The 20,599-nt window shown below is 62.3% G+C and overlaps 2 protein-coding genes across 4 annotated transcripts; one reads left to right on the top strand and one right to left on the bottom strand.

Moving 5' to 3' along the window:
- The first annotated feature begins 8 nt into the window (after positions 1-8).
- FTSJ3 (FtsJ RNA 2'-O-methyltransferase 3) lies at positions 9-7,941 on the top strand. 3 transcript variants are annotated; one of them, XM_063404091.1, is made up of 22 exons: positions 9-162; positions 582-708; positions 789-894; positions 1,057-1,103; positions 1,246-1,325; positions 1,446-1,545; positions 1,803-1,997; positions 2,262-2,377; positions 2,922-3,026; positions 3,103-3,203; positions 3,280-3,360; positions 3,443-3,595; positions 3,849-3,984; positions 4,076-4,272; positions 4,372-4,495; positions 4,643-4,736; positions 5,028-5,178; positions 5,265-5,341; positions 5,467-5,563; positions 5,656-5,839; positions 6,065-6,159; positions 6,371-7,941. In XM_063404091.1, the coding sequence occupies exons 2-22, from the start codon at positions 642-644 to the stop codon at positions 6,558-6,560; spliced, it is 2,496 nt and encodes an 831-aa protein (XP_063260161.1). In that variant the 5' UTR covers positions 9-162; positions 582-641; the 3' UTR covers positions 6,561-7,941. The 3 variants fall into 3 exon arrangements, with proteins under 3 accessions (XP_063260161.1, XP_063260162.1, XP_063260163.1); XM_063404092.1 differs by lacking the exon at positions 9-162 and adding an exon at positions 221-244; XM_063404093.1 differs by lacking the exon at positions 9-162 and adding an exon at positions 239-261.
- A 390-nt stretch (positions 7,942-8,331) lies between these two features.
- LOC134554366 (alpha-2-macroglobulin-like protein 1) lies at positions 8,332-19,229 on the bottom strand. Its single transcript, XM_063404910.1, has 35 exons — positions 19,162-19,229; positions 18,555-18,744; positions 18,045-18,207; positions 17,715-17,767; positions 17,077-17,097; positions 16,812-16,965; positions 16,603-16,687; positions 16,409-16,517; positions 16,215-16,329; positions 15,500-15,609; positions 15,212-15,376; positions 14,891-15,118; positions 14,522-14,579; positions 14,128-14,273; positions 13,781-13,930; positions 13,506-13,613; positions 13,216-13,291; positions 12,828-12,993; positions 12,458-12,683; positions 12,117-12,243; positions 11,774-11,895; positions 11,563-11,614; positions 11,294-11,368; positions 10,963-11,139; positions 10,764-10,845; positions 10,515-10,671; positions 10,333-10,407; positions 9,993-10,149; positions 9,632-9,849; positions 9,326-9,541; positions 9,132-9,250; positions 8,948-9,038; positions 8,736-8,804; positions 8,544-8,646; positions 8,332-8,384 (listed from the first exon to the last, which is right to left on the bottom strand). Exons 1-35 carry the CDS (start codon positions 19,227-19,229, stop codon positions 8,332-8,334), a joined length of 4,284 nt encoding a protein of 1,427 aa, XP_063260980.1.
- Positions 19,230-20,599: the final 1,370 nt, after the last annotated feature.

The following is a 20,599-nucleotide window of genomic DNA, read 5'->3' as shown; positions in this document are numbered from 1 at the left end:
TCCCCTTCTTCGGCCCGCAGGCTGCGGAGGAGGGGGTGCGCCACTCCTAAAATGGCGGCCAGAGCAGGAGGAAGCGGAAGCTGGCTGGTTCGCGCGGGGCAGGCCGGGAAGGCGGTGCCGGCACGCGGCTGGATCGGAGTCGGGACCGGGATCAGGAGCGGGGTCTGGATCGGGATCGGGATGGGGATGGGAGCAGAGTCTGGGTCGGAGCGGGGTCTGGACCGGGAGCGGGATCTGGATCCGGGTGTGGATCGGTGTCGTGTCGGTGTCCCGGGGACGGCGGTCGGGCTGGGAAAGGGGGCACGGGGGTGTCAGGGTTGGGGGGACCTCGATCCCGGGTGGTCGGAGGCTTCAAAGGAGAACAGCGGGGCCGGGCTGCGCCTGGGGGCAGCGGGGTACGGGTGGGCCTGAGGGAGCAATACCGGGAGCGACGAGGGGGGCACTGGGAGGGCGGTGAGAGTGGCACTGGAGGGGCACTGAGAGAGAGCTGAACGACACAGGGAGCAATGGAGGGAGGCCGGGCCACCCCTGCATGGTCTCGGGGGCCCCGGGCCGCCCCTCACCCCTGTTTTCCCCCCCAGGCCCGAGCCCTTGGCTGACAGCACATCCCAGCTCTCCCGAGGGGCTGCCCCACCACCACCATGGGCAAGAAAAGCAAACTGGGCAAGAGCCGGCGGGACAAGTTCTACCACTTGGCCAAGGAGACGGGTGAGGACCTTGCCTAGCACTGGGGACAGGGAGGGCTGCAGTCCCTGTCACCCCCATAACCCCCACTCTGCTCCCCCCAGGCTTCCGCTCCCGCTCCTCCTTCAAGCTGCTCCAGCTCAATCGGAAATTCCAGTTCCTGCAGAAGGCCCGGGCCCTGCTGGACCTGTGTGCGGCCCCCGGCGGGTGGTGAGTGGGGACAGGCCACTCGCAGCGCCACCAGCTGCCCTGGGGTGTCATGTGTGTTCCTGTGGTGTCTCTGTCCTCCATCCCAAGGCCTGGGAGCTCAGTCCCAGGCACAGAGCTCTCCTGGGATCCTGCTGCAGCTTTGTTCCTCTCTGTTCTTCCCAGGCTTCAGGTGGCTTCCAAATTCATGCCAGTGTCCAGCCTGATCATCGGTGAGTGGCAGCATTGGGCAGGAGCTGGGGACAGGCTGTGGGGGATGAAGGGGATCCTGGGAGGAGGAGGGGGTGTCTGGGGAAGCCACTTGGGGTGGGGTGGAGCCCCTTTTGAGGGGATTTGGGGTCTTTCTTGAACTAGGGGTGGATTTGGTGCCCATCAAGCCCATTCCTAATGTGGTGACACTGCAGGAGGACATCACCACCGAGAAGTGCCGCCAGGTACTGTCCCAGGGGTCACCTGCTGGCCTGGGGCTCCACAGGTCCCCTGTGGTGGCAGGGGGGTCACAGGGCGTGGGGTGGGCTCCATGGTGAGGACAGATGGATGTCCCTGTCCCACAGGCCCTGCGCAAGGAGCTGCAGACGTGGAAGGTGGATGTGGTGCTGAACGATGGAGCGCCCAACGTGGGAGCCAGCTGGGTGCACGACGCCTACTCACAGGGTGGGGACACGGGGGACAGGGACACCTCACTGCTCTTACACAGTTCCAGGGTGGTTTGGGTTGGGAGGAACCCTAAAGCCTGTTCAGTGCCACCCCTGCCATAGGCAGGGACACCTTCCACTGTCCCAGGCTGCTCCAAGTCCTGTCCAGCCTGGCCTTGGGGAGGGGGCAGCCACAGCTGCTCTGGGAAACCCCTCCTACCCCTCTCCACCCCAGTGAAGTGTCATTGTCTCACTCCCTCTTCTCTCCTGCTGCAGCTAATCTGACCCTCATGGCGCTGAAGCTGGCCTGTGAGTTCCTGTGCAAGGGTGGCTGGTTCATCACCAAGGTTTTCCGTTCCCGGGATTACCAGCCCCTCCTGTGGATCTTCCAGCAGTTCTTCCAGAAGGTCCAGGCCACCAAGCCCCAAGCCTCCCGCAATGAGTCTGCCGAGATCTTTGTGGTGTGCCAGGGTGAGTACCTGGGGGAACCTGGAGCAGCTGGCATGGGGCTGGAAAAACCTGCTGGTGGCTCTGATCCTTCCATCCCAGCAGGAATGGTTCTGATTCCTCCATCCCAGGAGAAAAGGTTTTGATTCCTTCATCCTGGTAGGAAAGGCTCTGATTCCTCCATCCTAGGAGGAATGGCTCTGATGGCTCTGATTACTCCATTCTGACTAGTTCTGATTTCTCCTTCCCAGAGAAATGTCTCTCATGGCTCTGATTCCTTCATCCCAGGTTATCAAGCTCCAGACAAAATTGACAGCAAGTTTTTTGACCCCAAATACGCCTTCAAGGATGTGGAGGTTCCTGCCAAGTCTGTCAGTGAGCTGGTCAGCAAAAAGAAGCCCAAGGTATGAGCAAGGCCAGATGCAAACGGGACTGGGCCTGAAGAGGCTGTAATAATTAAAATTGTTCAGAAAAATGGAATATTTTGGGATGGGAAGTATTGGAAGAGCCAGTTTGGGGGAGGTTTGGAGCGCTGAGATCGCTGCAGCACTGGAGTGGGGATTGTGAGGCTGGGTCTGTTAAACCCTACAGGGGTTGGGCACGGGGTTTGTGTCTCTCTGAGGTGGCTTTAGGACAGTAAATCTTTGTCAAGTGGCTTCAGCTGAGCACGGAGCTCATTGTCAGCTTTTGTGTCTGAGGTGGGGTTGGGAGCCACTGCTGGGCTGGGGCTGGTGACTTGACCTAGCTCAGGTTGAGGTTGGAAATGATTTCTGAAGTTCTCAAGTAAAACCTACAGACACATTTAGGTGGCCACTGCAGCAAGACACGAGTTAGGTGACCCCATCCAGCCTTCAGGGCTGGTGGTGTCTGCCTGTCTGTCCCCTGCCCTGTCTGTCCCCTGCCCTGGCTGTCCCCTGCCCTGGCTGCCACAGCCCCTTTTCCCCCCAGGCCGAGGGCTACGCTGAGGGTGACACCACCCTGTACCACCGCTTCACCCTCATGGACTTCCTCAAGGCTCCCAACCCCGTGGACTTCCTCTCCAAGGCCAACGAAGTGAGTGCTTGGAAGGACCCCCTGTTCCTGTCCTGTGGAGGAGAGGCTGGCGTTTAAATCTCTTTCCCTGTGCCAGATCACACTGGGGGATGGGGAGCTGGAGAATCACAGCTCCACCACAGAGGAGCTGCGCCAGTGCTGCAGGGACATCCGGGTGCTGGGCCGCAAGGAGCTCAGGTGCGAGGGGACACTGGGACAGCCACACCCCCAGCTGGGCCTGCTGGCTGTCCCTAACAGCTGCCACCCCACCCAGGGCCCTGCTGAACTGGAGGACAAAGCTGCGGCGATTCCTGGCCAAGAAACTGAAGGAGCAGGCAAAGGAGTTGGATATCAAGTAGGAGCAGGGAGCAGGGCTGTTCCCAGGCTGGGATGGACTGTCCCCACCACAGCTCTGCTGAGCTCCTTCCTTTTGGCAGTTTGAGCTCCGGTGAGGAGGAGGAGAGCAGGGAAGAGGAGAAGAAGGAGAAGATGGAGGCAAAAGCTGCAGCTGCTGAGGAGGAGAAGGAGCAAGAGGAGGTGGAATTGGCCTTGGCAGAGATGAAGGCCGAGGAACTGGCGGAGCTGAAGAGGTAAAAAGAGGAGCAGGAGAGATGGGGCTGCAGCCATGGAGACACAGTGGCAGTGTCAGCCTGTCCCTCTGCTGGGGGGGTTGTGGGTTTGGGGTCCTTGAGGTCCTCTGCTCCTCCAAGCAGCTGAAGCAGCTGTTCCAGGCTGTACTGGGGATCCCTCCCAGGGGGTTGGCAGTGCTGGGGCAGGGGCTGAGCCTCCGGGCTGTTTGTGTGGGGAGGGGACAGTGCGGCCTCATTCCTTTGCCTCCTCCAGAAAGAAGAAGAAGATCCTGAAGGAGCAGCGGAAGCAGCGGGAGCGTGTGGAGCTGAAGATGGACCTGCCGGGAGTGTCCATCGCCGACGACGGTGACACCAGCATGTTCTCCCTGCGGAGCATCCACAGGACCCCGGTGCGTGGGGAGCTCCCGGGGCGTGGGGCAGGGCCTGGCCTGGGACTCGTGTCACTCTGTCACCTGTGTGACTCTGTGACCTGTGCTGCAGCTGCTGGACGAGCTGTCCCGGGGGGACATGGCTTCGGCCGATGCGCTGCTGGAGATCAGCCCTGGGGACGATGACATTTATGTGTCGGATCACGACGACGAGGACGACGTGTCCCTGGCCAGCGACCTGGACCCGGAGGAGCTGCTGGAGATCGAGGCCCGGCAGAGGAAGCTGGAGCGGGAGCAGCGGGGCAAGAGGTGAGAGGGGAGAGGCGTCCCGGGGCAGGGGCTGCCCTGAGAGCACCCCCGGGAGCCAGCCGGGGCTGGGGACACTGATCCTGCTGCTCCCTGTCACAGGCCGAAGTTTAAGCACAAGGAGGAGCAGGAGGAGGAAGGGCAGGAAGTGGAGAATCCTCTGCTGGTGCCTCTGGAGGAGAAGTCAGTGCTGGAGGAGCGACAGACCAGCCTGTGGTTCGGGAAGGTGAGTCCCACTTGTGGGGCAGAAATGATGGAGCAGCTTTGGCTCCAGCAGCTTCCCGGGACTGTCTGGGGGCTGACACCCCCCAACACAACCTCCCTGGGGCTGATCCCCCCTCCCCGGGGCTGACCCCACTGTTCCCCATCCCAGGACGCCTTTGCTGGCATCGAGGATGATGCAGATGAAGAGCTGGAGCTGGGGCAGGCCCAGATGTTGGCTGAGAGGCAGCGTGAGGCTCACAGAGGTGAGGGAACACAGAGGAACCGTCCCACAGCCCGGTGTGGGGCGCTGGGTCCAGCCACAGTGGGGACACTGCCCTGGGCAGCAGCACGGAATGGTTGGAAAGGACCTTAAAGAGCAGCCAGTTACAAGCCTTGCCCATGGGCAGGAACACCTCCCACTAGACCAGAGGCTGTTCCCAGCCTGTGTCACTAACGAGCTGTCATTAGTGCAGACTTAATGAGCAGGATCTCTAGAGGAGTGTCTGCGGCAGGGTCTGCCTTGGCTCTGTTTCACCAGTGCTTCCCATTCCCAGAAAAAACAACAAAGAAAGAGCAGCAGAAGAAGAAGGTGGCCCAGGAGGAGACCCCTGCTGAGCCTGCACCTGCAGCAGCCACAGCTCCCGAGGCCAGTGAAGCTCAGGAGGAGGAGAGCAGTGATGATGACAGCAGCAGTGAAGATGAGAGGTGAGGGCCAAGGGGATCTGGGAGTCCTCCCCAGCTCCAGTCCTGGAGAGCTGAGGGACCCCAGCCTTGCCCACGCCTCTCCACAGGCCACTGGAACCGATGGGGAGGAAGAGGGGCCATGTTGAGCCCTGTGGCTTTGAGGTGGTGCCCATTGAGAACCCAGGTGAGTGTGGGACCATGGGGGCCCCTCAGGAGGGACAGAGGATGGGGGCAGGGACAGACCATGCTCCCAGAGCTGCTCCCTGGCTCTTGGGCTGCAGCCAGGCCAAGCTTTCCCATGTCCCACAGTGAAAAGAGTCCTGGATGCAGAGGGCCTGGCCCTTGGCTCTGTCATTGCCAGCTCCAAAAAGGCCCGGCGGAACCTCATTGATGACTCCTTCAACAGGTACTGGGCTGGGGGCTGCAGGGTGTGTTCCCCAGCGGGGACAGGTGACATGGACCCTGTGTTCCACTCAGAGCTCACCTGGGCCCCTCCAGGTACTCCTACAACGAGGAGGAAGGGGAGCTGCCCGAGTGGTTCACGGAGGAGGAGCGGCAGCACCGGCGCCGGCAGCTGCCCGTGGACAAGCAGACGGTCGAGGCCTATCGGCAGCGCTGGAAGGAGATCAACGCCCGCCCCATCAAGAAGGTGGCGGAGGCCAAGGCTCGAAAGAAGCGGAGGGTGAGTGGGGATGGGCTCCCAGCGATGCCCTGACTCCTCTCCTAGGGCCTCAGTCCTCCCTCTGACCCCCCTGTCCCTCCTCCAATGCCCCTGTCCCACCTCTGAGCCCCCCATCCCTCTCACAATTCCCCTGTTCTCTCCTTTGACCACCCCCTCTGCTCCCCCATCCCTCCTCTGTCCCTCTGTCCCTCCTCTGATGCCGTGTCCCCCCTGGCTGTCCCCCAGATGCTGAAGAAGCTGGAACAGATGAAGAAGAAGGCCGAGGCTGTGGTGAGCACCGTGGACATCTCGGAGCGGGAGAAGGTGGCCCAGCTGCGCCGGTGAGTGGCCAGGCCAGGATCCAACTCCTCCCTTTGTGGCTCGGCTGGCTGGTGGGGCCGTGTCCCTGCAGCCACTGGGACAGCTCTGTGTCCCCAGCCAGGCTGACTCAGGGGTGGCAGTGCCAGAGGAGGGGTGGGACCCGATGTTGTCCCAGCACTGGGTTTGGTTTTTGTCCCAGCCAAACTCACTGTGACCTTTGTCCTTCTGCAGCATCTACAAGAAGGCCGGGCTGGCCAAGGAGAAGCGCCAGGTCACCTACCTGGTGGCCAAGAAGGGCGTGGGACCCCGGGTGCGGCGTCCCCCCGGCGTCAAGGGCCAGTTCAAGGTGGTGGACAGCCGCCTCAAGAAGGATGTGAGGGCTCAGAAGCGCAAGGAGCAGAAGAAAAAGCGCCACAAGTGAGGTGGGAGTGCCTCCATCCCCAGCAAGGGACTCAGCTCGGGGCACAGGGCTGGCTCCTGTGCCCCACTGCCATCTCAGGAGCCCTGGGGACAGGGCTGGGGCATGGCCACACCTTGTTTAGTCTGTGCCTTGCTGTGACAGTGCCTCGTGCCCTCCCCTAGGGCACGGAGGGGTCATTTGGCCCCAGCGCTCTGGCCCCTGGTCACAGCTCCAGGTGTCACCAGGCTGGCTCTGGGGGGTGACTCCCCCTGGGGAGATCACAGGAGCATCCACACCAGCGCCAGCTGTCCCCAGGGAGGGTGTGGCTCTGGGGGACATCCCTGGGCCAGAGTTATCACTGAGGTGGCAGAACAGTGGTCCCTCTGCCCAGAGCGGCTGCTCAGCGACAGCAGAGTTTAACCCCAGTCTGAGGCTGCCCAGGGCTGTGTTATGCACCTGGGTGAGGTGAGGGACCTGTGCTGGCACTGCCATGTCCCCTTGTGCCATGTGACAGGCAGAGAGGGCACTGTTGGTGTGTTCTGTACACCTGCTCGTGCCTCGGGAGCCCACCCGGCTTTGTCTGACAGGCATTGACTCTCGTGACCGTAACCTCCTGCCCCAGGACACAGCTGCTGTCCTGTCCCCTCTGTCCCCACCCTCTTCTGGGATGGGAGTCTCAAGGAAAAGAAAAACCAAGAGGAAAGAAGTGCTTTATTGAATGGCTTTATTTAGACCCAGGGCAGGGGCTGGGGTCCACCAGGCCCAGCTTCTCTCCAAGAGGCACCTGACTGGTTTGTGCTGGGATTGCAGAGTGTCCCCAAGCCTCCCGTGGTGACACTGGCTGGCGCTGTGTCAGTGCTGGGGAGGGGTCTGGGGAGGCACTGTGGATCCCAGGGAGGGTGAGGGGTGGTGAGAACCTGCCAGGGAAGCTCTGGCAGGAGGGAGGAGCTCTGAGTCCCCTTCAAGTGCTGTGGGGAGGGGAGAGGCCAGAGCTGGCACCCCAGAGCCCCGTGCAGGGGTGGCAGGAGGTGGTCTGGGGCTGTCCTTGCTAAGTTCCCACTGTGGCTGCCCCAGTCCATCGTGTGGCAGGGCTGCAGAAGCCGTGTGTGTCCTTGGGCCTGCAGGAGCCCCTCGGCTGCAGATCCTGGGAGGGGGTCTGTGGCTCCATCCACAGGGGCCCTGCTGGGGGCCAGTGGTGCTGGGAGGGTCTCTGGGCCACCTCCTGCCCCCATGAAGGGTCAGGACCATGGCCAGGGTGGGAGCAGAGACCCTCAGCTATCCCTGTCCTTGGCGGCCGCAGGAGCTGGGGCAGGGATGTGCTGCCAGGCTCCAGGCTGAGTTAGGCATTTTCCTTCTCTTCAAAATAAAATATGGGGCTGCTGTGAGAGGAGAGGCCCAACAACCCCCCACCACCACCCTTGCTTGCCCCTGACCCCCTGGCTGAGTCCCATCCCTTGGAGCTCAGTGTCCCATCCCCTGTGTGACCCAAAGGCCCGGGTGGGAGCTCCAGGGGGTTGCTGGAGGAAGGCCAGGGCTGATATTGGCTGAGCCCCCTCAAAGAGGCACAGCACCTCCTGCAACCCAGCTTGGACACCTGGGCCTTCCCTGACCTCTGCCCCAAGGCTCTGGCCAGCAAAGCCCCAACAATCAGGACAGGATGCCAGGATGGGCTTCTCTGTCCCCACTCCCTGCCCTCCTTCCCGTGGGGCTCAGCACAGCCCAGATTGGCCCTCCAGGGTGGGTGATTCCCCATCAGGGTCCCGAGGGTGGGGTGACCCCTGGCCTGGCAGGCTCAGCCCCTACCTGAGCTGGGGGGTGCAGTGTAGGCCACATCCACACGGTCACCTGCAATGGGAGGGGGGGTGACCCTGGGCCTGGGAGGAGCTGCTCCCTTAACGAGCCAAAGCTCATCAGTGGGAGCTGGGAGCTCAGCCAGACCCCACTGAGCCCCTGGGGCTGCAGGGGTGGCAGCAGGGCCGGGGGACATGGCCCTGCAGGGCTCACCTGTCTCGTAGTAGTCGTACAGGGACACAGTGGCCGGCTGGAGGTTGCTCACCAGGAAGTCCTGCTGGGCTCGGAAGGAAAAGGTCTCCTCCTCCTTGGTGAGCTGTGGAGACAGCCCAGGGGCGAGATGCAGCCACCCACCGTGGGGAAACCCTCCCCGTCCCAGGGCTGCTGCTCCTGTCTCCATCTCACCTGGTCCAGGTAAATTGTCACCTGGTCGGGCTGCACCTCCACCTTCTTCACCAGGTTCTGCCTCTTCAGCTGCAGGGACACGTCTCAGGAAGGGCCACAGCTGCTCCATGGGTGCCCAGCACCCCAAGCAGATGTCCCTCCTGTGTCCCACATCCCCCAGGGGCAGGTATCTGTGGGATGGGGCATCCCAGAGGGGGGCAAGGGATCCTCACCTCCACCACGGATTTCTTGTCTGGGCTGTAGCCCGATGGCAGCTTGGCCTCGATGACAACCATGTTGGTGGCAGGACGCTCCCCGCTGTATCTGCGAGTGCAGAGCCCCAGCGTGGGCTTGGGGGTTCTCTCCCTCTCTGCCTGCTCCTGTCCTCCCCAAACCGGGGACAGCCCCAGACCCTACCGTGCCCAGAGCCGCAGCAGGAACTGGGGGTTCTGTGTGCTCGGCAGCGCCTCTGTCTCCACCCGCACCTCAAACGCCCCCGCGCTGGGAGGGGGGGGCACGTTATAGCGCAGGGTCACCTGGGGACAGCACAGCGTGAGGCCAGCGAGGGGACAGGGCCAGGGCCAAGCACAGGGAGCCCAGGCTGCACCCACCTGCACCAGGGCACAGCCCTGCCCGCGGGCCCGCAGCCCGTAGGTGCCCGGCAGCTCGGGCAGGGCCTCCCGCTGCAGCACCAGGCGGTTGCTGCTGTCCAGCACAAAGTCCCGCGCTGTGCCCGTGGGCGACGTCACCGTCACCGTGAAGTCCCCGTTGCTGCCGTGGGTCAGGGCGGCATATTTGGCCAGGGCTTGCAGGGCCACCACGGTGTCCTGTGCACGGGGACAGTGCCAGGGTCACCCCTGAGCGCAGCTCCCAGGAGGGGCCGCTTTGGAGCAGCCCCTGGAGCCCAGGGCCAGTACCTGCGTGGAGGCAAAGCCTCCGTAGGGGTTCTGCTGCTTGCAGAGCCAGCGGACGATCTGGGATGCTGTCCCCAGGTCAGCAGGGGACACAGAGGGCTGGGACAGGTAGGCCAGCAGGACATAGGCTGTCATCTCCACCTCGGCCGGGGCAGCTGCAGCCCAGGACGGCTCTGAGGGCTTCTGAGCCTGTCCATTCCTCTGCCAGTGGAGCTGCCCCTCTGGGGGGGCAGTGGGAGCAGCTCAGCCCCTGCTGCGGGCTGGGGTCCCTCCCAGAGGTGGCACTGCCTGCAGTGTCCCTGCCTGGGCAGTACCTGCCCACTCAGGGGTGGCACTGCCCACGGTGCCCGTGCCTGGGCAGTACCTGTGCTGACGCTGTGCTGGGCCAGGCGCTGCAGCTGTGCCTGCTGCTGCTCCTGCAGCCCCGCCAGCCCGAACACGTAGGCGAGCAGAGCTTGTGTGTAGGGGTTGTCTGTGGGAGAATCCTCCAGGCACTTCAGGGCTGAGCTCACTGCCGGCTCCTGGCAGGGCAGCGGAATCAGGAGCCAGCCCAGGGCATGGGACCTGCCCAGAGACCCCAGTGCTGCTCAGTGCGATTAGCTGTGCTTAGTTTGGGCTGCAAGGTGGCCTGGAATGGCAATCCCCTGTCCCAGCAGCTGTCCCCACCCCACCAGTCCCTGTGGGGAAGAAGGGTCCATCCTCACCAGCGTGGACAGCCCCAGCTCCAGCATCGCTGCAGTCACATACGCCGAGAGCGAGAGCTCGTCCGAGACACCGCCCTGAAGGGGACAGCAGGACACGGGTCTGGCCGGGCTGTGACACCAGCACGGGGACACCCCCACTGCCCAGACCACGCTCTGGGTGCCCACCCCAGCCCCTGGCCCACCTGCAGGGCGTTGTTGAAGAGTTTGCCCACGCTGCGGAAGCAGCCGCTCTTCCTCTGGTGCTGCCGCAGCCACTGCAGCGCGTCCGTGATGTGCCGCTCCTCAATGGCCAGGTAGGCTCGGGCCTGCCCAAAGGACTTGAGGACAAACGCCGTCAGCCTGGAGCCAGGGAGACATCGGAGGGCTGAGGGTCAGCACCGGGGCTCCCTGGGGGGCAGGAGGAGCCCCGGATGCAGCTGCAGAGCCCTCACCAGGTGTTGCCCTCGCTATCGCTCTTGCCAAAGGCACTGTAGGAGCCGTCATCGTGTTTGTACCGCAGCTCCCGCTGGTACCCTGCAGGAGGATATGGGGACAGGGCATTACTCCTGTGCCCAGGGGAGCCAGGTGGAGTGGGGAGGGGGCTGTGGGACAGTGGTGTCCCTCCCAGGTGGGGGTCAGGGTCCCACTGACCGCTCTGCAGGAACCCCTGGGCCTTGGCGCGGATGTCCGGCAGCAGCTGCCCGGTCTTCTCCAGGTACTGCTGGATGTAGATGTTGGGGGCAAAGCGAACCATGTTCTGCTCCCCACAGCCGTAGGGCATGGCCAGGAGACTGTCCACGTTCTGCAGGGCATTGCCCAGGATGTCACCTGGCCCAGGGGGACACATCATCAGCTGTGCCCCTGCCACCATCACCTGTGTCCCAGTGTCAGCTCTGGGTGGTCCCACGTCCTGCTGAGCCTGGGGACCTCTGCACCCACCCTGTCCCCCGTGGTCCCCAGGCCCCCCCAGCCCATCCCTTACCCATCACGGTGACGTGGGCTCTCTGGGAGCTCTCCAGGATGTCTGTAGGAATCTCCAAGGAAACTTCTTCAGCACCTGTGGGGACAGAGGGCCATGACAGTGGGAATGTCCAGCTGTTCCCAGCCTGTCCCATGGCAGCCTCACCCACCCTGTTCCTGCCCAGGCACCCTGGCCCTTGGCTCCTCTGGGCTGGTGGCCCTTGTGACCAGCGGCCAAGCACTCCTGGCCCACATCCCACAGCACTGCTGGACACCCCTGGCCAGTCCTACCTTCCTGGCAGAGCAGGGAGCTGTGAGCCTTCTCCACCAGGATCCCCCCGGGCTGTGAGGAAGCAGCACCAGAGTCAGTCAGGAGGAGGGACCCCCCTCTCCCCTGGGTCACCCCTGGCTTCATGCATGGGTACTCTCTCACTGCCCCCCACGGGCTGTTTGCACCTTAATCCCAAATCCATCCCATTTTCCTCCTCCACAACCCTCTGACCTGCACCAGCAGGGGCTTTATCACGGTGTCCACGTGGCCCTGGGCCGGAACCAGGGGCAGCTCGTTGCCACAGGGCTCGGTGGAGCTGAGGGCCTCGGTGCTCACGGTGATGTTCACCTCCCCTGCAGGTGCAAACACAGACCTCAGTCCCCAGGGAGGCCCCAAACCTGAGCACAGCCCCCTGGGCTTGGCGTGGGGCTGGCTGGACTGGGTTGGGGGTCCCCAGGAAGGGTGGGAGTGGAGTGAGGGAGAGCTCCCAGGTGCCTTGGGGTTCCTGCCCCCCCCCGCCGCATCCCCTGAGGGCGTCCCTGGGCAGCACGGTGGGGTGGTGGCAGCTCTGTACCCAGGCTGGTGGCTCGCACACCCCACTGGAAGGTCTTGGCTTCGTCTGCACAGACACAGCCACTGTAGGTGTCCCCTGCACCTGGTGACACCTCCAGCTCCACCGACTCTGCCAGCGTCACCTGAACCTGCAGGGCATGGCCATGGCTCCATCAGGCCCCGGAGCTGCTGTCACCTGCCTAGGCCCCACCTGAACCCCCCTGAACATGGTGACAGCCCCATCAGCCCCTGGAGCCCCCAGAGCCAAGGTCACCTCCCCGGCCTTCCCTGAACCTGCCAGAGCACAGCCACAGCTCCATCAGCCCTGCCACCCCCCAGGGTCCCCTGCCCATCCCCGCTCACCCTCAGGCACTGGCGCAGGTAGTTGAAGACTGTGGCCTTGAGGGTGAAGGTCTCGTGACGCACCACGGCGTAGGGCAGTGCCAACTCCACGAAGAACGGCTGGAAGGCCGTGAGGGTGACAGCGGGGGACAGCCCCAGGCCCTGCGGGGCCGTGCAGAACATCCCAGCCTCCCACTCTGTGATGGCATCGGGCACTGTCACTGTCACCTCGGCAGAGCCGCCCTCCCTGCGGCACCGAGAACATCATTAGGCCACCCACCACGGCTGTGGCATCGCCTCAGCGGCACCGCTGTGACACTGCTGGTGCCATCCCACGGGGAGGAGTCCTGAGGTCTCCAGCTCTCCTCCTTTGGGAACTGTCCTCTCTCACCCCACAGGGATCAGGTCCCACAGCCACGTCTCTGGGAAGTACGTCCGGGGTGCTGGGGGCTCATTCCTGTCCTCGCTGGCTGGGATGCCTGGGCTGAACAGCATGGGAGTTTCTGGGACAGCCCCAGATACCGGGACACTGCTGCTTAGCATAAAGTAACGGGGTTCTGTCCTCGACCCTGGAAAAGGCAGAGCAGAACTTGAGGGTCTCAGGTCTCAGCTGGACTTTGCCTGCAGCCAGCACAAGGGTGACCAAAATCTTTTTCCATCCTCTTTGATGCCAAGGGTATTTTCTGGATGGCTCCAAGTCCCCCGGAGGACATGGCAGCCAGGACTGGCCACCAGCTCTTTGTTCTTTTCAGCACAAGGGCTGTGCTCACCTACAGCACCCGGGAGTCCTATAGGGATCCTGGGCAGGCAATCCTCCCTGGTCTTGGCGTTGGTGAAGAGCTTCAGTGCTGCACCCTGAAAAAGCAGAGGTTGTCCAGTTCCCACAGCCAGCATGAGGAATATCCCTATTCCAGCAGTGAGCAGTCCCAGGACTACAGAAAACAAGTGGAGAAGGAGCCTGGGCTTGGCAGGAAAGTCCTTTGCCACAGGTGTGGCTTTCCCAGCACTTGGGAGAAGCACGGGCAGCTCCTGGATGGGGAGGAACTGGGAGGCCCAGGCAGTTATTCACCTCGAATAACTTGTAGGTTTCCATCTTGGAGTCCCACCAGAAAAAGCCACAGAATGGTTCATCCTGGATGCTGTAGGGGTAGTTGAATTCGGGCAGTGTTTTGTAGACCTGGGAATAAAGACGTGCAAAAACCTCATTTTAGGAGCACAGGGCTCTGCCTGGGAGCCACCGCAGCACTGGGTCCATGTAAGGGACACTTAAGCCAATGTCCTCCCACACTCAGCCCAGGCTCCTCTGGGGGCTGCAGGGGGACTCCAGGCAGGGTCAGCACTCACGGTCTCAGCATTGAGCTCGGCCTCGGGCTTCAGGAGCAGCACACTGCGATCCACAGCTCGGACAGCGCACAGGGAGCCTGGGGCAGCCCCCAGCTGCAGCCTCAGCGCTGCCCCAGGCAGGGCCCTGGCCTCTGAAAATGCCATCTTCACCTGCACAGGGACATCAGGGGACAGGGGCAGAGGGCAGTCACTTCCTGTGGAGGGGCAGGACCGAGCCACAGGCAGGGAGGGCTCTTCTCAGAGGGTTTGGGGATCAGGGAATGGGTTGAGAGACCGTGACACTGCGATGCACCTGGAGCAGGATGGACACCAAGGCAGGCAGCCACGGAGAACCCAACACCTCTCACCTGGTTGGGGAAGCACTTGGCCACGTAGAGCTCGGTGCTATCAGCCACCATCTCGCCGTTGGGCAGTACCACATAGACCAGAATCCTGCCCATGGGCGCCAGCTCCAGCCCGATGGGCAGCTCCAGGGAGAGGGAGACTCTCTGTCCTGGGCCATGGAAAGAGGGGAAATGTTACCCAGAGAAACTGCAGCCGCTCCCACCCTGGAAGTGTCCAAGGCCAGGTTGGACAGAGCTTGGAGCACCCTGGGAGAGCGCAAGGTGTCCCTGCCCATAGCAGGGGGGTGGAATGGGATGGGCTTGGAGGCCCCTTCTAACCCAAACGATTCCATGGTTCTGTGAGGAGCAGGCACAGGGAGCAGGGCCCTGCACAGCCCCTCCGTGCCATGAGACATACCAGGCTCTGCAGTGACCTCTTTCCTGAAGATGCTGGTAATGGTTCCCTTTGCCAGGACCTGCAGAGGAGGGGGTGAGAATAGAACAGATGCTGAGTGTGGAATCCAAGTACCCTGATGTTGGACAGACCACGATGAAATTTCTGGGGTGATTTTTGACCCTGCCCGGTCTGCAGCCCCCCAACATCTCCCATGGGGGTGGAGGCCGAACAGTGGCAGCAGCCACCTCCTCTGACAGGTCCCACACCTCCAGGACAGGTTGCTCGTTGTCCCATCCCTGGGGACACCACCATGAACACATGTGGAGATGTGGCCCTTCCCACACAGGCGCCCTGATTTCTGCTGCCCTCCCTCCCTGGGCTGGGGCTCACCATGAAAACCAGATCCAGGTTCTTCTGCTCACTGCCTAAAGCCTCCTTGCCAAAGATGGAATCCACGTGCATGAGGAGGGGATGGCCGCAGGGCAGGTCCCGTTCCGGGTCGCGGATGTGCAGGAAGCTCCCGCTCTGCGATGAGTAGGGCATGACTGACAGAAAGGCGTCTTGGTAGTTGACTGCTGAGTCCTCCTCCTGCCTCTCAGCTGACCTCTTGACTTCAGCCTGAGGTGGGAATCGGGATGAATCCAAGGCCCCACTCCACTGGAGGAAGCAGCTCTGGGACCCCTGAGGGGGGGACATGGGTGGGGCACTTACCCTCAAGGAGACTCTGCCACTCCAGCCAGAGGTGACCAGGTGGAAGGAGGCTCTCCCTGAGCTGTCTGTCAGGAAGCTTTGTGTCTTCTTTTTTCCCTGGTTGCTGACAAAGAGCAGGACCTGCCTCTCGGGCAGCGCAGAGCCGTCAGCTCTCTGCAGCCGGATCTGTGCCAGGAGGGAAGGGGAGATGCTGCAGCCATGGCAGAGTAGGGCTGGGGGTGGGCAGGAGCAGGGCTGGGAGCAGCAGGGGGCAGGTGAGCCCTGCAGGGAGAGGGCACACTCCGTTACCATCCCGGTGTAGGGAAGGCCGGGCTTGTAGACATGATCAGGGTTCTCAAAGCTGACCGTGACTGTCTCGGGTAAAACCTTGCAGCTTTTGGTGCTTTTCATCTCCAGCCCTGTGGAGAGCGAGTGGGGAGCTCAAGGTGTTGCAGGGACACAGGACACAGCTTAGCTTCGGCCAGTGCCTATGTCCCCATGCAGAAAAGGTCCCTGGACATTTGGGCTTTCCTCCTGTTCCCAGCACGGTTTGCATCTCCTACAAGGGCAGCAGAAGCCCTGTGGAATATTTCAAACCTAAAGCCGGGGTGCAGCTGGGGGCAGACACTTCAGCAGAGGCTCTTCAGCAAAGCATCACCACGAGGGGCCCCCTGGGGCTGCTGGGCACAGGGACAGTCCCTGCTGTCCTTCTCTGCAGCCAGGACAGGCACTCCAGTGTGACAAGGTGGCGAGCAAGGGACAAGCTCAGAGGTGAAGCCATCTCCCAGCCTGGGTGAACCCAACCACCCTGCACTGCCAGGACTTGGCTCGCAGCACCAGCAGAGCTGCTGGATCTTGGCAAGGTGTTTTTCCTCTGCTTGGCATTCCTTTGCCAGGATGACCTGACTCACAGCCCGACCCAAACCCCCTCCCTGCATGTGCACCCCTAAATGCCAGCAGTGCTTTTGGGTGTTCCTAGAGAAGACCTTGGGAGCACATAGGGATGGCCACACCCCATCCCCACCTGTCCCATCCTCCACCAGCGATGCCTCGACTTTGAGTTCCTTCCTCCTCTTCAAGATGGTCTCGTTGAAGGCAGCCATGGAAACCTCTGTGGAAAAGCAGCCGTTCTTCTCTGTCTGCAGGGAAGATCAACCCCGTCAGCAGCACTCCCAGGAAGGAGCCACCCCAGTGACGCCCAGTCCCAGCCACACTCACCTGCCCAGTAACCTGCATGCAGGTGCTCCTCGTGTGCTGAGGCCAGAGCCCCTGGCTGAGGCACAGGCCAGCCTGGACCTTCCCCTGGACGGGCTTCCCGTAGGTGTAGCTGTGTGGGGACAGTGGAGAGGCTGTGCCACGGTCCCCACCCTGCTGGACCCCCCCATCCCCCCTGTCCCCTGTTCCCAGCTCACCGCCCACAAATCTCCACTGGGAACTTCTCGTCCTTCTCCCACAGGGCGCTGGGGAGATGAATGGTCACCTCAAACTTGGGCAGCACTGGGGGACAGGCACAAGGACACAGGGTGGTCACTCCCAGGACGGTGACAACATCTCCTGGATGGCTGGAGGGGGTCAAGGCCTGTTGTCCGTGGTGGGATCCCACTTCCCAATCCCTGTGTACCGTATTCCTCCACGCTGAAGGAATGGCTTTTCCCCTCCACGCTGATGGTGTAGGTGCCCAGGGCCGGCTCTGCGGCCAGCGGGAGGGACAAATCCACGATTCCCTGCCGAGGGGTCACCTCCCGCCACTGTGCAATGCGATTCCCGCTGGGATCCTGCACAGGGACAGCGGGCTCAGCACCCAGGGAGCCCAGCAAACAGCCCCTGGCTGAGTCCTGTGTCCCCTCTCCTGAGCCCACCCCACCCCCTGCATGTCCCAAACTGACCTGCAGGAACACCAGGGGCAGCTGGAAGGCAAAGAGAGGATGGTCAGAGGAGCAATTCCATTCCTTGGGGTCTCACCAGGGTGGGCACAGGTGTGGATGGGGCAGAGGGAGGGGTTCCTGTGGGATGCTGTGAACTTCCCAGCCCTCAAGATGCTTTGGGATGGATTTTGAGCCTGGCTCTGGCAGGGATGAGCCGAGGGCACTGCCAGCATGGCACAGAGAGGTAGCATCTCCCAGTGCCTTAGGAAGGGCCCAGAACCCCTTTAATCTGGGAACATCCTACACTTCCAGGGACCCCAGTGATTGCTGAGGGGTGCCAGAGGCTGAGCCTGCCAGTACTCCTGGTGTCTTGATGGATATCAGCACATTCCTCACTTCCCACTCACCAGGGCTGCATCCCTGGCTGGGAGCTGGCGTGGGCACATTCTCGTGTCACACGTGCCCTCTGCTTTCTCCTTCCTGATCCTGCTGCACCCCTGAGCAGCACAGGGCACCCCTGCCCCTGGGGCAGCTCCCCAGGCAGAGCTGGCCAGGGCAGCATTCCCAAAGGGAAAGATGACTCCCACACCTCTCCCACGGCTGGCTGGGACACTGCAGGGAGCCCTTGTCACCTCCCCACATCCCAGCCCTGCTCTCACCTTCTGGTTGCTGGGGGTCAGGTCTTTATCCAGGGAGACAACTCGGAACTTCACTGGGAAAGGAAACGGAGATGGAGGAGCGGCTTCCACAGGGAGGGAAAACTCCCATGGGAAGGTGGATGGAAATCCACCCTGAGCCCTGCACTGCCCCTCCAGCAGCACAGCCTCCAGCGAGCCCTGGCATTGCCCTGTGCCAGTGCTGGGCATTCCAGGATAGCCCAGGATAATCCCTCCCATTTCCAGGCAGTGCAGGAGCAAGGCTGGGCCCTGACCCCTCTCCCCCGCCAGGGGGGTCCCCCAGGGCAGGGTGGTCCCTCCTGCCCCCCTCACCTTCCTGCCCAGGCTTGTAGACAGCCTTGTCTGTCTGGATGAAGATCCCGGGTTTCAGAGCTCTCAGCATCACCTTCTTTGACTCGGAGACATTCAGGGAATCCCCTTGGACTGAGATGTGCAGGGCCACGATCTCCTCCTCCCCTTTGGAAGGGGCTGGAGCCTGCGGGGGGAACAGCAGGCCCTGGGTGAGGACAAGGAAGGTGCCTGGGCCCCCTCCGGGTGACCCAGAGCACTCCTCACCCCAGGAACACCTCCCCCGAGCCAGGGGCTGGGAAGGAACGACCCCCAGCACCCTGCAGCTCTGCACACTGGACCATTCCAGGCACGGGATAACCGGCTGAGCCTGGAGGAGCTTTGGCAGAGTGAGGGGTGAGACTCTGCCACAAGATGGGGAAGTCCCATCTGTTCCCAGCCCCGCGTGGAGCTGATGGAAACGGCCTGGAGACCACCCAGGGCCCCCTCTCCCTGCTCCCGACTGGTCTGGGGTGGCATTGGGGTGACACTCACAGGGAAGGTGACATTCAGGTGCAGATGAGGCTCCAGGACCTCCCTCCTCAGCAGGGTGATGGGTGGGGCCCCACTGTCCCCCTGCAGCTGGACATGGACCTGGACGGGCCCCTGGAGGTCACTGAAGTGCACCCAGAGTGTGGCAGGGTGAGGGTGGTACAGCACGGCCGGGGACACCACCACGTAACTCCTGGCAGGGACAAGTGACAGCAGAGCCCTGGGGCTGCAGCACGTCCAGCACGGCCCCACGGAGACCTGGAAAAGCCCTGGGAACACAGGAACCTCCCCCAGCCTCCCCTCTCTGCTCCTGGGCTGCCCTTGGCTCCTCAGCTCAGCTCTGCAGAGGAGGGCACAACTCCTCAGAGCCACCAGAGGCACCAGGGCCGTGTCCTCAGTGCTCCTGGGCAGGGACAGCCCCCAGCCTGAGCATTCCCACCCCGGGCAGCAATCAGGGCATGTGAGGGATTGAGTCCCACCAGGAACTGCAAAGGAGCCAAGGTTAAACCATCCCAGCAGGCACAGGAAGGATTGAATCCCACCAGGAATTGCAAGGGAACCAAGGTTAAAGCCACTCAAGCAGGCACAGACGGACACAGAGGGGACTTACGGTGCTCCAGAGGCCCTGGCTGAGAGGAGCAGGGTGGTGAAGAGGATGGGAAGGGCTGGAGACATCATGTCTCCAGCTGGATGTGGATGTTGGGAAGAGCCACAGCCTCCTCCTGCAGGTCTTGAATCAAGCTAGATCTGCGTCTGATCCGCTGCAGGATCTGAAATGGGATCTTTGTGTCCCGTCCAGGGAGGAACTCTGGGCACCTGCAGATAAAGTCCAGGCAATGTTTGCCCTCTGCCCACAGCTCCCAAGGGTCAAGGATCCCAGGGGTTTTTGCAATATTGGGAAAGGTCCCTGGACTTTGGGGCAGGAGCCACCTCCACACAGGTTTGCTGGAAATGATGTCAGGAGGTGGCGGGAACATGTGGGAAACGAAAATAGGGAGCACAACACAAGGAGTGCCTGGGAGCTGGGGGTGATTTCTCAGACAGGGAAAATTTACAGGTATTTCAAATTTAACCAAATTTGGGCTGATCACATGTCCCAGGCTGGCTTTTTGTCCTGTTTCCTCCAGTTTCATCCAGTCTGGACAGAGAAACAGGACAGTGTTGGGATGTGGCATTGCTTCATCTGCTCCCATTCCACACGTGGGAGCTGGACACCTGCCTGGGCAGGGCCGAGCTGCTTCCCTTTGTCCTGGTGGGAATTCGGGACAGTTGAGGAGCTCCACACCAGCCCCACAGTGTCCTGAGCACATCCCCTGCTCTGAGGCCTTGCAGTCCCCTTCCCTCTGAGGGTGTGGGAGTCATGGAATCATGGAATGCTTTGGGTTGGAAGGGACCTTAAAGCACTTCCAGCCCCTGCCACGGGCAGGGACACCTTCACTACCCCAGGGTGCTCCAGCCTGGCCTGGGACACTTCCAGGGATCCAGGGGCAGCCACAGCTTCTCTGGGAATCTGTGCCAGGGCCTCACAGGAAGCCATGGATGGGGCTGACCCTTCCCGTGCGATCTCAGATGACCACGGCTCTGTCCCCAGACCGGCCCAGCTCAGGTTTTGCTGGACACAACCCTGTGCCCCCCTCCCTGCCCTTTGGAGCTGCCCCACAAGCCAGAGGGGGCCGAACCTGCCACCCCCAAGGACACAAGGCAGGAGCACGGCCCGAGTCCGTCCTGTTCCGCTGGGATGTGGGCAGGGGTCAGTGCCCTGGCAGATATCCCAGCGTGGTTGGATGGGACAAGGAGCTCCTGGACTACCCAGCACTGCCCAGGCCACCAATGACCCCTGTCCCCAAGTGCCACATCCATGCAGCTGTGAAATCCCTTCTGGGATGGGGACCCAGCACTGCCCTGGGCAGCCATGCCAGGGCTGGGCAACCAAAGCAGCCAGACAGGGCAGGCCTTGGAGGACCAGGAAAAGCAAGTTGTTCCCAGAGCCCCTGTTCCAAGGTTCTTTCCTTCTCCTCAGGCTTTCACCTCCTGCTGACAGTGGAAAA

Source organism: Prinia subflava, chromosome 8 (genome assembly GCF_021018805.1).
Source record: "Prinia subflava isolate CZ2003 ecotype Zambia chromosome 8, Cam_Psub_1.2, whole genome shotgun sequence".
NCBI classification, from domain to species: domain Eukaryota; kingdom Metazoa; phylum Chordata; class Aves; order Passeriformes; family Cisticolidae; genus Prinia; species Prinia subflava.
The sequence above is the reverse complement of the archived record's forward strand: the minus strand, read 5'-3'. Positions and strand labels throughout refer to the sequence as shown.

Bases quoted from the DNA above. Each gene is read 5' to 3' on its own strand.
- FTSJ3 (XM_063404091.1), top strand. From the start codon at position 642: ATGGGCAAGAAAAGCAAACTGGGCAAGAGCCGGCGGGACAAGTTCTAC. The intron at 5,179-5,264 runs GTGAGGGCCAAG...GCCTCTCCACAG, and splicing joins AGCAGCAGTGAAGATGAGAG to GCCACTGGAACCGATGGGGA. The intron at 5,564-5,655 runs GTACTGGGCTGG...GGGCCCCTCCAG, and splicing joins ATTGATGACTCCTTCAACAG to GTACTCCTACAACGAGGAGG.
- LOC134554366 (XM_063404910.1), bottom strand. From the start codon at position 19,229: ATGATGTCTCCAGCCCTTCCCATCCTCTTCACCACCCTGCTCCTCTCA. The intron at 13,931-14,127 runs GTGAGAGGTGTT...GTCCCTGTGCAG, and splicing joins CCAAGTGCTTCCCCAACCAG to GTGAAGATGGCATTTTCAGA. The intron at 12,244-12,457 runs GTGAGCGGGGAT...CATGCCCTGCAG, and splicing joins ACCTGCGCCAGTGCCTGAGG to GTTCAGGTGACGCTGGCAGA.